The 13,149-nt window shown below is 37.5% G+C and overlaps 1 protein-coding gene across 1 annotated transcript; it reads right to left on the bottom strand.

The window, feature by feature from the left end:
• Window positions 1-6,561: 6,561 nt before the first annotated feature.
• On the bottom strand, window positions 6,562-9,777 carry LOC140015732 (protein FAR1-RELATED SEQUENCE 5-like). Its single transcript, XM_072068549.1, has 6 exons — window positions 7,660-9,777; window positions 7,456-7,536; window positions 7,217-7,288; window positions 6,944-7,051; window positions 6,762-6,830; window positions 6,562-6,633 (listed from the first exon to the last, which is right to left on the bottom strand). The coding sequence occupies exons 1-6, from the start codon at window positions 9,775-9,777 to the stop codon at window positions 6,562-6,564; spliced, it is 2,520 nt and encodes an 839-aa protein (XP_071924650.1).
• Window positions 9,778-13,149: the final 3,372 nt, after the last annotated feature.

Raw genomic sequence — 13,149 nt, 5'->3', positions numbered from 1 at the left:
CCCTTGTACTGATTGCTAACAGGATGGCATTTTGAATCTTCGAAAATTCGAAACACAACCCGATGACATCCTAACTACTAAGCTTATGAAGTTGTTCAAGATTCGCGGGCCTGATAAAGCGGCTGATCCATCTAAGTGTCAGTTGGTATGGATATAACCTTATCGTAACTATTGATGAGACATGCTATATATTGGCAAGTTATTGGTAAACTACTCTATTATGCTCGTGCTGATGAAATTTTTTTTTATGCTGCAGATTCTTGTTCCTGTCCTCGTAGACAGCTGCTGGTTTGTGTACTCCTTCCATGTCTCACAACGCATAGTGCATCTGCTAGACCCTGACCCACAACAAGCAAAGAGCAAAGATATTACAGTTCTAAAGCGCTTGGTATGAGTGTTTATAGGAATTGTTCATTACTTTTTATCGTACAAATAGTTACTTGACTCTGTTTCATGCAGCAACGTGCCCTCGGACTGATAATGGCAGCTAAATTTGGGATGGAACTTGACTTTGCAACTTTCAAACTCTTAGTTGCTGATGTACCTCATGTGTCACCCGATCGCATGTAAAATATGGGATCTTTCAATACCACCCCGATACCTTACTATTGCAATGTGTACTCCAATCACTTTAGTATATTGTCCATATTTCTGAGTCACAATATGTTGATCTGTACAGGTTCGATAGTGGAGTTTTCACGATGACCTTTCTTGAACACTGGAGTGGAAGATTGGCTGTGCGAATTACTGAGGTGTGATCATATTCTATAACTATCTGTTTTTCTACTTGTGGCAATAAAAAGGGGTAATAAATACCTCAATCCCCGGGTTTACTAATACAAGAGGTGAAATTGTGCAGGAAAATGTTGCGAAATATCGAATTATCTTCACCGCGCGGCTTTGTAGTTCGGAGCATAATACAAAGTTTCAGGACACTATTGTCGCCACGGTTGGGAGTAAACAGTAAAAGGTTGCAAGATCATCCTTGTTAAGAATGTAAATTCAGGACTCTTTTTGTATAGTAGCAAAGGATGTTTTTGAAGTAGTAGTTTTTCGACCTGGCCATATTAGCGACGAAATGTGCGTCTTTTTGTAACATACTGTTTATTTATCGGTTTTGGCCATAAAATCTGATTTTAAGTCATGTATTTTGTGTTCTTCGAGTTGCAGTTGTCAGTAATAACATTAGCCGAACATGTATATTTATGTATATTTTCCGTAACTCTATGCCAACTACTTGTAATACGGGCACTATGAAGAGTATGGACAATGAAGACCCATGGCACCAATGCCATTTAGATTGAGGTACGATGAAGAGTATGGACAATGAAAAAAAATTAGTTACATTTTCAAAGCATTAAGATGCATCCATGAAGTCCAAATTTGGTGCGAAGGACGCTGCCCTTCCAAATCTCCCTATTATATGAACCAAAGACACCATTTATTGTCATTAATAACCTCCCTTGTACAAGTATTTTTATAAAAACAAAACGTAACTATATGCTAAGAACTTGTAATACCGACCACAGGCATTAAAGTTTGGAGGTTTTATTATCTGTATCCATTTATTGTCAGTAACTACCACACTTGCTCAAACATAACACTTCTTTGAACAAGGTGTAAAGCCACGTCAAGTACTTGTGCATCAAATATTAAATATGGGGTCAAGATGATAAAGTGTGTGATGAAATAATGTACAGGTAAGGCATAAAACATGAAAAAATTCTTGATTTTAACAAATACTGCATGAAAAAACTTTATACACATATAAACGGTATACGGAAGGTCGGAAGCCTCAACCAACGCACATGACCTGCTGAGTTTTTGTTAAGTTCCTTTCATGATAAAAAAAGGGCAAGTTTCCGTAACTGTTTAGTAACTTGCCGTAACACTCATCAAACGTCTCGACACTATCTCCTGTATGCCTTGTACTCAAAGTAGGTGTGAAATCAAATGGACATGATTCCAAGAAAGGATGTTACTCTATAGATTTCAATCCCGCCACCTACTTCCTGGCATGCCTATTTCATAGGTGCAGTAATGAAAAATTTGCGGACATACACAGGAAAGGTTCCAAGTGCAATCGTTGCTGAAGGTGTGTGCATTTTGTATACTCCATAACTCTGTTTGCACATGGTGTAACTCCCGTTCGACAACGTGTAATTGTAGTACAAAATTAGGAGGGTTCCACACATATTGTTAAAAAATGTGGTATAAGATGATATCTAAACTGGACTAATTTTGTTTGGCCGAATATTAGCCATGAACAGCTCGCAAACGTGTCGTTTGATGTCTGAGATGTTTTTGTGTTAGATCCAGTCAACATGTTACTTATTTCATACTTACTAATTTCTGAGAAGCATCTTTGCTAGTTTATATCGTCGACAAAAATATATTTTTCACCCCTAATGTTTAAGGTGTTAACCAATTTCATCCCTAAAGTTTCATGCACAACACATTTGATCCTTGTAATTTTATAATTTTGATTAATTTCATCCTTCAAGTTCATAAATACACATTCCATCCTCATAATTTCCTAAATTTGGCAAATTAAGGACAATTGGTAGATTGTCAATCAGTTTGAATGGGATAGCGTCACTTAATTAAAGGGCGCAGTTGTACTTTTATATCCCACAACAACAAAAGTTTGTTCATCCCCCTTTCATTATCGTTTACACTTTTCATTGTATTCCACTTCACACTTCCCATTTCATACTACTGAAAGGTGGCAATGAACCCGAATACAAAATTTATTATTAGTAGTCTTCCACCCCTCTCAAAGTTGGTGTACAGGACCAGAACAAGAAGACAGCTGCAAAATTTATTTTATTGTCTGAATTGATTTGAAATAATTCAGTAGCAGCATGTGACCCATCATGATGCTTCCACATTTGGGACGACATTGCTGTCATGTAAACGATTAGAAACAGCACGTAACACGTATATTCACTGTCGGTACTACAAATCTAACGCTTTGTATGTAACGAAACTTATCTGACATGGTTCAAGCACTGCATGTGAGTCTACAGTCTCTTCTCCCGTGATATACTAGTTGGCTTCATATGCAAAAATGTCGATCTCACTATTTTAATGAGATATTCGAGAATGCCTCACTACCGAATGTTTTGGGGTTCGAAACGATCATTGTAACTATTCTCAATAGACACTTAATAAAGTGTCTAAGAAATTTAATGTGTCAGTGGGAGGAATTATCGTTTCTGCCAAGGGCAATAGCACAAATTCCAAGAAGAGGAAAGTTTCATCGAATATTAACTAGTTGTATTATCACTAGTTGTAACATCAGGGAATATCTAGTTGGAATATTATTCAGTTTTAAATAGAGCAGACGAAAAGTTGCAGATTGCAAATTCATTAGTTATAATTAATTGTAACATACACTCAACTGGTTGTAATGCAATCCGTACATAGTGAAATGTACAGGCCACTGATGTGTAACTCTTTATCCACGTGACCCTTAATATTGGTGTACAGGTCATTTCATGACAAAAGCTGCATAATTTGTTTTATTGTCTGAACAGATGTGACACAGTTCAATGGCATGCATTGAACTCTACAGCTTCCACTGCCAGGACGAAATTGTTTGCCCTGGAATGCATTGTCCAGTGATATTTTAGCACATTGTTCTTTGTTGGCGGACTATAAAAGGGCGCGGGTGCAGTAGTATATCCCTCAACAACAAAAATTTTTTCATCCACCTTTCATTACTGCACAAACATTTTTCATTTTAAATTACTTCACACTTCCCATATCATTCTACTGAAGGGTGGCAATGAACTCGTGCCTGAAATTTATTATTACTATTCTTCAACCCGCCTCTAACTTCAATTGCAGTGTCATCAATAGAGGGTTCACACAAAAATCAAGTTCTTGGCTGCCAAATAGCAGCCAGTAGGTTGTACGATGTTCGAGAAGATCTCGCTAATTTAATGAGATGTTCGAGAAGGCCCCGCTACATCAATTGTTTTGGGGTTCGAATCGATCATCTTTATGTTCTCATTAGACACTTACTAAAGTGTCTAATGAAATTTTATGTGTTGGGGGGAGGACTTGTTGTTTGTGCCAAGTGCAATTGCACAAACAAGAGAAGAGGAAAGGTTCATCAGATATTAACTAGTTGTAGTATCACTAGTTGTAATATCAGGAAATTTCTAGTTGTAATATCACTAGTTTTAAGTAGATAAGACGAAAAACTGCCGATTGCAAATTCATTAGTTGTAATGAATTGTAACATATATATAACTAGTTGTAACTCAAAATGGTACATGGCGTAATCAAAATTTGTTGCATTTTAAATATTAGTTACCATACTTTCGAATTACTTGTCCCAACGAAGTATCATGTTCTTCTGTGAAACTGTTACTTATTATGTGGTCACGTGGAACCAAGCTGAGCCGCCAATTGTAAGTTCATTTCTGTACTGAAGGAGTACTACCTATTGAAGTGCTTGTAGTACTATCTGTAATACTTATCATTAATACAATTATAAACAAATTGTCTAAGTTTTAACATACAAGCAAATGACAAGGTGCCTGTACAAGCACATCAATAAGCGGTAACAGCTTATTAATTTCTTGTAACGTACATATGCTGGTTGCAACTTCTTGTTACACTTGAAAGGTAAGGTGACTGACGTATAACTGGGTATTCACGACCCAATGGTTGTTGGAGTACAGGTCATGATCCAATCGAATTGAACCATTATTCCATCCACACACTATACATTTGACCAAACGTTGAGTCTATTCTCTCGTTAATAGGTGGTTGCCATGGCTTCATCAACTCACCCAGGAGTACTATCCTGTGGAGAACAGCATGAAATGACACAGCAAGCAGTTGGTCAAGTTGCCAGAAGAAACCATTTACTATGCATGGTCTGAAACAGGTGCTCCGTTAAAAATTTCTAACTCTTTTTTTCTCCCACCTTTTTCTTTATCAGTAGATCCTTTCTTTCATCCAACCAAAAAGCAGTAGCTATCAGCATAGTCATGCAATCCACAAACGAAGGATCTCATACAAGCTCACCATCAAATGTTCGGCAAAAAAGACGGAAAGTATCGTTGGGTCCAACAAATGCCATCAGCAAGTACGAAACACCAGACGGGAGGATTTTATATGGTACCAAACGCGAGTTCAAGAATGCTCCGCTTAACACCAACAACTCTCTGGGACTAGCTGGTCACATTTTTAAAAATACCGTCAATAATCATCTACCGTCTGGCTATTCCGTTATGAACCATGAACCCATATGGGAGCCTGTTCGTGAGCGAAGAATGGAATTAGAGGTACTTTGTCGCTGGCATGGCCTCCGCGTCCCGAGAACAAGGTCGGCGGATCTTATTATAGGACCACAAGCCAATGATGCAAGCGTATTACATAGACTACAGCGAGAAGTTATGCAGATGGAGCGTAGGCTTCACAGGTTTCACGAGATCCAAGCCGCAAAAAGACATGGTATTAGAAAACAATTTGATGTTCAGCACATTTTAGCAGATCCCATGCTTATATCCGATCCGGACCTATCTGACTTTACTGAATCAAGCGACGATGACTTTCAAAGGTACATACCCCATTGTCTAATGCATGACGGCGTTCCCAGGTGTTGTATGGGATACAACTGATAACAAGGGATGTAGTTCAATGTTTGTTAGGGTAGCGGTAAAACTATACTCATTATAATCTCTACTCAAACAAATTGCTTACCATATTTGGATATTAATCATGCCTGTTAAACAGTCGTAACTAGTTGTAACGTAACAGTAACATATCCCTAACTGGTTGTAATCCATTGTGTACTGTTCGTTCTTCCTTTTTTGTTGCATTGTAAAACTTCATTTTAACGTTACAAATTAGTTCTCCAAGAAATCATTTTCTTATGCGCACCTATTACCAACATGTGGTCGTGACCTGACTTGACCATAATTTAATTAACCTAAAAACTTGTAATACCAATTGATGTGCCTGTGATATATCATGTCAATGGTGCACTAAATTCGCCAAGCGATGCAAAACAAATGGCCTAAATGATAATGTTTTATAAAAATAGCCCAATAATAATTCGAATTTATCATCATAACAAAATCAAGACAATTTAGACTTTAGATTGTGTTATCCTATATATCGTACCTTTGGCGGTGCGATCTATGCCAATAAATATGTTATTAAGGTATGCAATTGAATGTAGTAGAATGGTATACATATCACGATAACCATTCAACTGTTATGGTCGATTTAGTGAAAAATATCCGATCACAAAAAATACGTTTAATTCTATTGTAAAATTGTTACTTCAATTTTCTACCAACTTTATAATTTTCTAACAATTTTATACAACCCAATACAAACTATTGATGACTACTAACATTAGATGCGATTACAATTGTAATCCATTTGTCTAAATTTGAAAAGAGTGAAACATCAATGGTGCCTGTATAATCTCGTCAACAAGTTGTAACAGCTTATTAACTGCTTGTAACGTACATATGCAGCATTCTCAAGTTGGGATAACCACTTAATGTCTCGTTCAAAATGTATAGTTACACATCATTCATCAACCTCATTTTGGGGGGAGGCGACGTCAACGCGTAGTTGCAATCCCTGTGTGTTATTTCTTCCCTGAAATGCGTAACGATGGCAAATCAGCAAATATTATTAATAAAACATACGATTAATGATATACGATATCCAAGTCTCCAATTAATAACATTACATAAATATGTGCTGTAACGATAAAAGTTTATCACCTGAGGTGATGGTGCAAATACATGATATGCATCAACATCACAGTGTGTTGAAATTATCCCACGCTCCTCCTACATTATATAGTATAAGTAATCGACTGTCAACAAATCATTACCAGTGCCTATATTGCTCACTTATAAAGTTAAATTGGACTAGACATTATAACAAAAATGATATATCAGACCATTAAGACATCTCTGATGGAGTTATGCTTGAAAAAAATAGAAAATCTGAGATGCATCCATTCTGTAGGGACACTTGCAGGAGGCCCCTGATTAGCCAAACGGTGGATCTTGAAATAATAAAAAATAATACGTTATTAAAGCGAACATACGTTAACTACATAATTTGCATGATTTGACAGCCTTCGGGAGCCCACCGTTACAATTAAAGAAAAAAAGGTAGCTCTACTACATGAACAAGAAGGTTTTATTTTAACTACTAAATGCATGCATACCGTTTGACTTTCATCGGTATCGGGAGCAACAACATTTGGAGGGCCATTCACTGTCTGACTCATTGAATGCGTCTACAAGTTTCGTATGGGCCAAATCATTGTATAAGACAAACAAAATACATATATCAGGAGGGATGACGGCCGTAACAACATTATCACACAATGTAACATCAATGCAACTATTTATGTTGTTAGAAACATCCAAATAAAAGTAAGAGTTATGTCCATTTTATATTAACCGAAACAGAGTCAGTAGATGAACGGCATCCCATAAACATGTATTCCTCAAATGAAACCGATGTCGGCTCCGATTCTGAGACCTACAGTATTGACACGACAATAATATTATTTCATAATGAATGTTACCTAAACTTTAGTTAATAGTATAACAATAACTTAGTTTTAGCATAAATGTTCCCCAAGTACCAAAATTTGATCCATACCGTAGTCTGTGTAGTTCTTGATAATCTAGATTTTCTTTTTACTCTGTCAAATTTATCGACCCAACTTCGCATCACTTTACTTTTCTTCCCACCGCCTCGTTTTTTAATGTCTCTTGCGACTACTGCCTCCCCCATTTCATTTACAATTTCAATTTTATCTCGTTCCTCCATATTCAGATTTTTTTGATTTTGCAAATGTTGCTCTTCACTTTCTGAGAGGAGGAGCTCAACTCTCTTTGACAAATCGGATATGACAGTGATTGCTACTTTGCTGGTGTCCTTCGACATTGCTGCTCGAGTTGCGACCTTAATCATGGCTGGAGCGAGCTCCCGATAACGAGTTGAAATCATGACTTTAGGATCAGCCACAACTTCCTGTCCTCGCCGATCAAAACAATCTCCAGCCCGAGCTCTTTTTGTCCATCGCCTCTTAATGTATTCAGGAGGAATTATTTTTATGCCCACGGTATCAAACACCTTCAACGCGTGCCCACATAAAATGCCTTCATTCTCGTATTTTTTGCAACTGCAACGTACACTTAGATCATTCCGATTGAATACTACTGTTCTTTCAGGTCCTCCATCATACCTCATGACCGTAAACTCCACAAACATCGCTGCATCTTGTTGTCTCAATATAACCATAGCTGTTGACTCGCCATATTCATTTTGGAATGCAACAAATACGGTTGGTGAATACGTCTCTGATGCATGCACAAGCATAGGTGTTTGCCTTAACCCTACCATGGGGAGCTTTTGCCTCATTTCATATTCTGCGATCAGTTCATTATGTCTCTTTTCATCAACCACCTGATTGAAATGTCTAAAGAACTGCACAAGGTCATGATCCAGTTTCAAATGATTTTTAATTGCTGCATTTAGGCTTTCGCTGAGTTGGGTGCTTCGCATTCCCGCAGTCCATCTTTCTTTCATCATGCACCTTGCCCATTTATCACGAATTTTGTACAACCCCGAGAGCCATTCATTATTTTCAAGATTGTGTTTCTTCACCATCGCCTCCCACACCCTATTGAATTGTTCCACTTCTTGAAACTCATACATGCAGGCACCAAACATGTATGGAAGATCACTATTTTCCTTGTAATGATTGCCAAGATGTTTCATAAAATTACGCCTTATGTGAAACGTACATAGATCATGAAATGTTTCAGGCATGACAATTGAAAGAGCGGCTGCCATGGCGTGATCTTGGTCGGTTAGTATGGTACTTGGATGTTTTCCGCACATTGCTTCTAAAAATGTACCAAACACCCATTTGAAAGAATCTATCGTCTCATCATACATAAGGGCAGCACCGAATATCACAATTTGCCTATGCTGGTTAAAACCCACAAATACTCCAAGTGGCCGGTATTCTTTATTTGTTTTGTAGGTTGTGTCGAATGTGACTACGTCTCCAAAAAAGTTGTAGTCAATTAACATTCCTGCATCAGCCCAAAAGATATTCGTTATTTGTTCTTCACAGTCCAGCTGTACGGCATGAAAAAAGGATGGATTCTCGAGTGTTTGCTCTTGAAAATAATTCAGCATGCTACCTGCTTCTCCATATTTCAAGCTCCTTTCCCGTCTTGTTCGAAGATATCGTTTAAGATCATCCCGAGTATATCCCACATTACCCATCCCACCTGCTTCCGTTCCCATAAGCTCATGGCTCTGTTTCAATGAAAACCCAGCATCCTCGCTTATTTCAGTTTGGAATCCTTGAGCCACACTCACTTTTCTTTGTGATGGCATCATGTGAGCACATTGAGCAATGTGCAACTCATGATTATGCTCTAAGACAAGGTCATGCACACGGTACTTCATTGTCCCTCTAAACAACACGATAACCATCTTAGCTCCACACCCTGTTTTCGTCGGCGCTCGTGTCCTCTTTGGCATCACATCACCTTCGTACTTGCGTTTCACACCTTCCTTGCAGCAACTATATCTCCTAGACGTGGTCATGCCGTCTTTGTCTTTATTCAGATAGTCTTTACGTACACTGAAACCCATTTTAAAGGCATACTTGTTGTAAAACTTGTACGCATCCTCTTCACTGTTGAACTCCATTCCTAATTCAGGGGTCCCATTTTCTGCCAATTTGCTGCAATCCATTACTTCTACTCCTGCCAATTATGTATCAAACACCCTAATTTGCAACATTTCATGAATAGTATGTACATAAACGCCAATATAAATGTATATTACCATTTATAATGTGTTATGAATCACACATTACTCGTATACCAAATCCTATTATTACGCTTATCAATATGATTAATGATTCACATCACCTTACTTTTACTCTAAGACAACGGTATTATCTATGTACAAATACAACTCCATGTACACTAACTTATACGGACTATAATGTATTGGTCACGCGTTGTAAGTCTATTTGAACTGTATGTACTTCCACGCTGGTGATTATATTTTGATTCTAGATTCTTTAACTTACTGGACCTTATGTCATTCGTTAATGACAACCGCATAAACCAACTCCACATTTTCTACTTTTTCTACATTTTGAGGGCCAAACAAGTACTTTCTACTCATTGTAATATATTTCTTACATCATGTAATTGACTTACAACACAAGGTTCACCCATTTATTATTCACATATGTGTTTTTTCCTCTGTTTCACCCCATTCAACTCTACGCCTCTATTTTATACACACTGTATGGTCAGGAGAGGGGCAAACTAATATTACTCCATGAGCATGGACCAATTACTAGATGCACAATAATTCATATCAATTGTAATACGGTGGCTATAACATGTAACTAATTTACAACAAGATGTATATTCATTCACTTGTTAAATGTGACTTTGTTTCTCTCATCTTTCCCTAATTCCAGTGGATGATTTACTTGAATACATAACCCTACTTTCTACTCATTGTAATATATTTCTTACATCATGTAATTGACTTACAACACAAGCTTCACCCATTTATTATTCACATATGTGTCTTTTCCTCTGCTTCATCTCATTCAACTCTACGCCTCCATTTTACACACACTATATGGTCAGGAGAGGGGCAAACTAATATTGCTCCATGAGCATGGACCAATTACTAAATGCACAATGATTCATATCAATTGTAATACGGTGGCTATAACATGTAACTAATTTACAACAAGATGTATATTCATTCACTTGTTAAATGTGACTTTGTTTCTCTCATCTTTCCCTAATTCCAGTCGACGGTTTACTTGAATACATAACCCTAGGTCTTCCAAAAACTACTATCCCATTATAGTCCATCACTGAAAAGCTGAATGCTCACACAAACACAGATACGGTACACACATACAAATACAGTACAACTTCACTATTCTTCTATCATCTTCATATTATGTCTTCAGTGACTCTAATTTCATCCTTCCTTTAACAGATGTGCATTTGGGTGACAAATTATTGGCCACAATTACTGACATGGTTCAGTCATGTTACCTTGGTCTGCTAATACGCTTCACGTTTCACCGAAATCGGAGACGTAGCTGCTTCTGCTATTAAGTTGAAGGACAAAATCTGGTTTCGTGAGATGCTGAATTTCCTCTATTTGCTTCTACCTTACCGCCGCTCTTGCACGCATTCAGAATACATACAACACTCTTATACCCAATTGGAGACCACAACTGCTTCTGCTATTCAATTTTACGGACAAACTTTGGCTTCATCTCTGTTTGCTTCTTCCATGCCGCCTGCCTCTCCACCCATTTTTCTGTCAATTGCTACTTTCATCAGAGTAGACTACACCCACTTCACCTAGAAACACCCAGTAGGTTGAATCCCACCTGAACTTCAGCTTTCTGCCTTCAGTGAGTGGTTGGTCAGAGTAGATTACCTTCACAATTTAATTATTTGGCTTCCCTCAGTTTTGTTTTCTGCAGCTAATTCAAAATTTCAACTTGAATTTCAAAAACCAATTCTCTTCCGTTTGCTCCGTCTGCTCCCGTTTGGAAGTCAACATTTTTTTATTTGGAACGGCATCGTTTTTGTGCCCTGCTTCAGCCTTGCTGACTTGGCTCATTTGTCTCCTCACGTTTTTTATTGTGAGGAGACCGTTCAGGAGCGGTCGTCTGAGGACCGCTCCTGCCCCGTATCCCGGAAAAATCTACCGCAAAATGTAGGGTCTGGGATCTGGTTTTCATTGGGTTTTGGATATTTAATTCATGTTGATGATGTGGCAGATTATTGTCTATTTGATCTATAAGTGAACTCGTAGACTAGATCTACCAAGTATTTGACCATTTGAATTAGTGTCTCAATGTCCATGTTGCACATATATCTATCGATGTGTTCGATGATGAAGGCTGGTGTTCAAGTATTAAATTTTTAGAAAAAATTAGAGTTATAAAGATTATATTTAATAAACTTTACAAGGAGTATTTTTTTAATGGTGGTCAGTTTCCTAATGAGGAATGAGTTTAGACGATTAATTGACACTTTCTACTCATCCCCAATGAAGAAATACATAGTTTCCGCTTTATGCTGTTCAACTTAAACTGATTCTTAGTACTAATCGTCTAAGCTCATATGACTCTTTCACCAAATTGGTCGAATGAAGGTTAGACGTCAATTCTTAGTACTAATCGTCTAAGCTCATATGACTCTTTAGTTAGGCTCTTTTCCTCCCGAACGCAAATCTACAGCTAGCGGCCACATCCTTTTTATCTTTTTCTTTCAATCGTTTAAACTCCATGTAAGCCTTCAACTGCTTCGTGATTATGCGGCAAGGCTAAACCTGTTTATCTAGTTGAGGAATAATCAAGACCCGATTACACGGACAATTGTGAGATCGTTTTAATCGTTTTGCTCTATTTTAAATTCCGCGTTCGTGGGTATTTAATTATTCTCTGTTTTAACAGCCTATTATTGTTTAGATTTATTGGATCAATGTGGCCAATTGTTCAATTGTCTGAATAGTATACTGCCAATTAGGACAAGGGTACGTATCACTTGATTGTTTTAAATTAGTGGCGAATGACACAATTTCATTGCCTCGCAAGTAGTCTAATCTGGGTTGTGGAAATAATTAATCTAGTTTAAATGTACACACATGTGTGTTTGTTAACTAGAATTGGGTCTCTCTAATTCCTAAAGCTGAGAATAGATTAAATCCTTCGAGCGTCTCTGGGGTTATCTAATTTACAATAGGGTAGTTTAAGAGTGTCTCTGGACTATCATATAATTAAGGAGAGATTGGTGGTTTAGCGGTTGTTGAGTTGCTTTAACCAATTTATTTGCGAACGTGTGAATTAATTTAGGTATCTATGATCAATTGCTTGAACCGGTGCCGAGATTATCTCCTTGACTAGGCTGTGTCAATTAATTGTTTATTACATTCATTAACTACTACACTTTTGCGATTTAGCAAATCAGTACCCCTGCATCTTTAATTTATTTCTTTTATCTTCCTTCCCAAAATCCCCCAAATTCTCCGTGTGTGATAAATCTATCAGTTCTCTGAGGAGATGAC

This window comes from Coffea arabica, chromosome 10c (assembly GCF_036785885.1).
Source record: "Coffea arabica cultivar ET-39 chromosome 10c, Coffea Arabica ET-39 HiFi, whole genome shotgun sequence".
NCBI classification, from domain to species: Eukaryota; Viridiplantae; Streptophyta; class Magnoliopsida; order Gentianales; family Rubiaceae; genus Coffea; species Coffea arabica.
This window is presented reverse-complemented; position numbering and strand designations above follow the sequence as displayed.

Coding starts and splice junctions, on each gene's coding strand:
- LOC140015732 (XM_072068549.1), bottom strand. CDS start 9,777: ATGGATTGCAGCAAATTGGCAGAAAATGGGACCCCTGAATTAGGAATG. Junction 7,537..7,659: donor CAAGAACTACACAGACTACG/GTATGGATCAAA, acceptor TCAATACTGTAG/GTCTCAGAATCGGAGCCGAC. Junction 7,052..7,216: donor ATACCGATGAAAGTCAAACG/GTATGCATGCAT, acceptor TATTATTTCAAG/ATCCACCGTTTGGCTAATCA.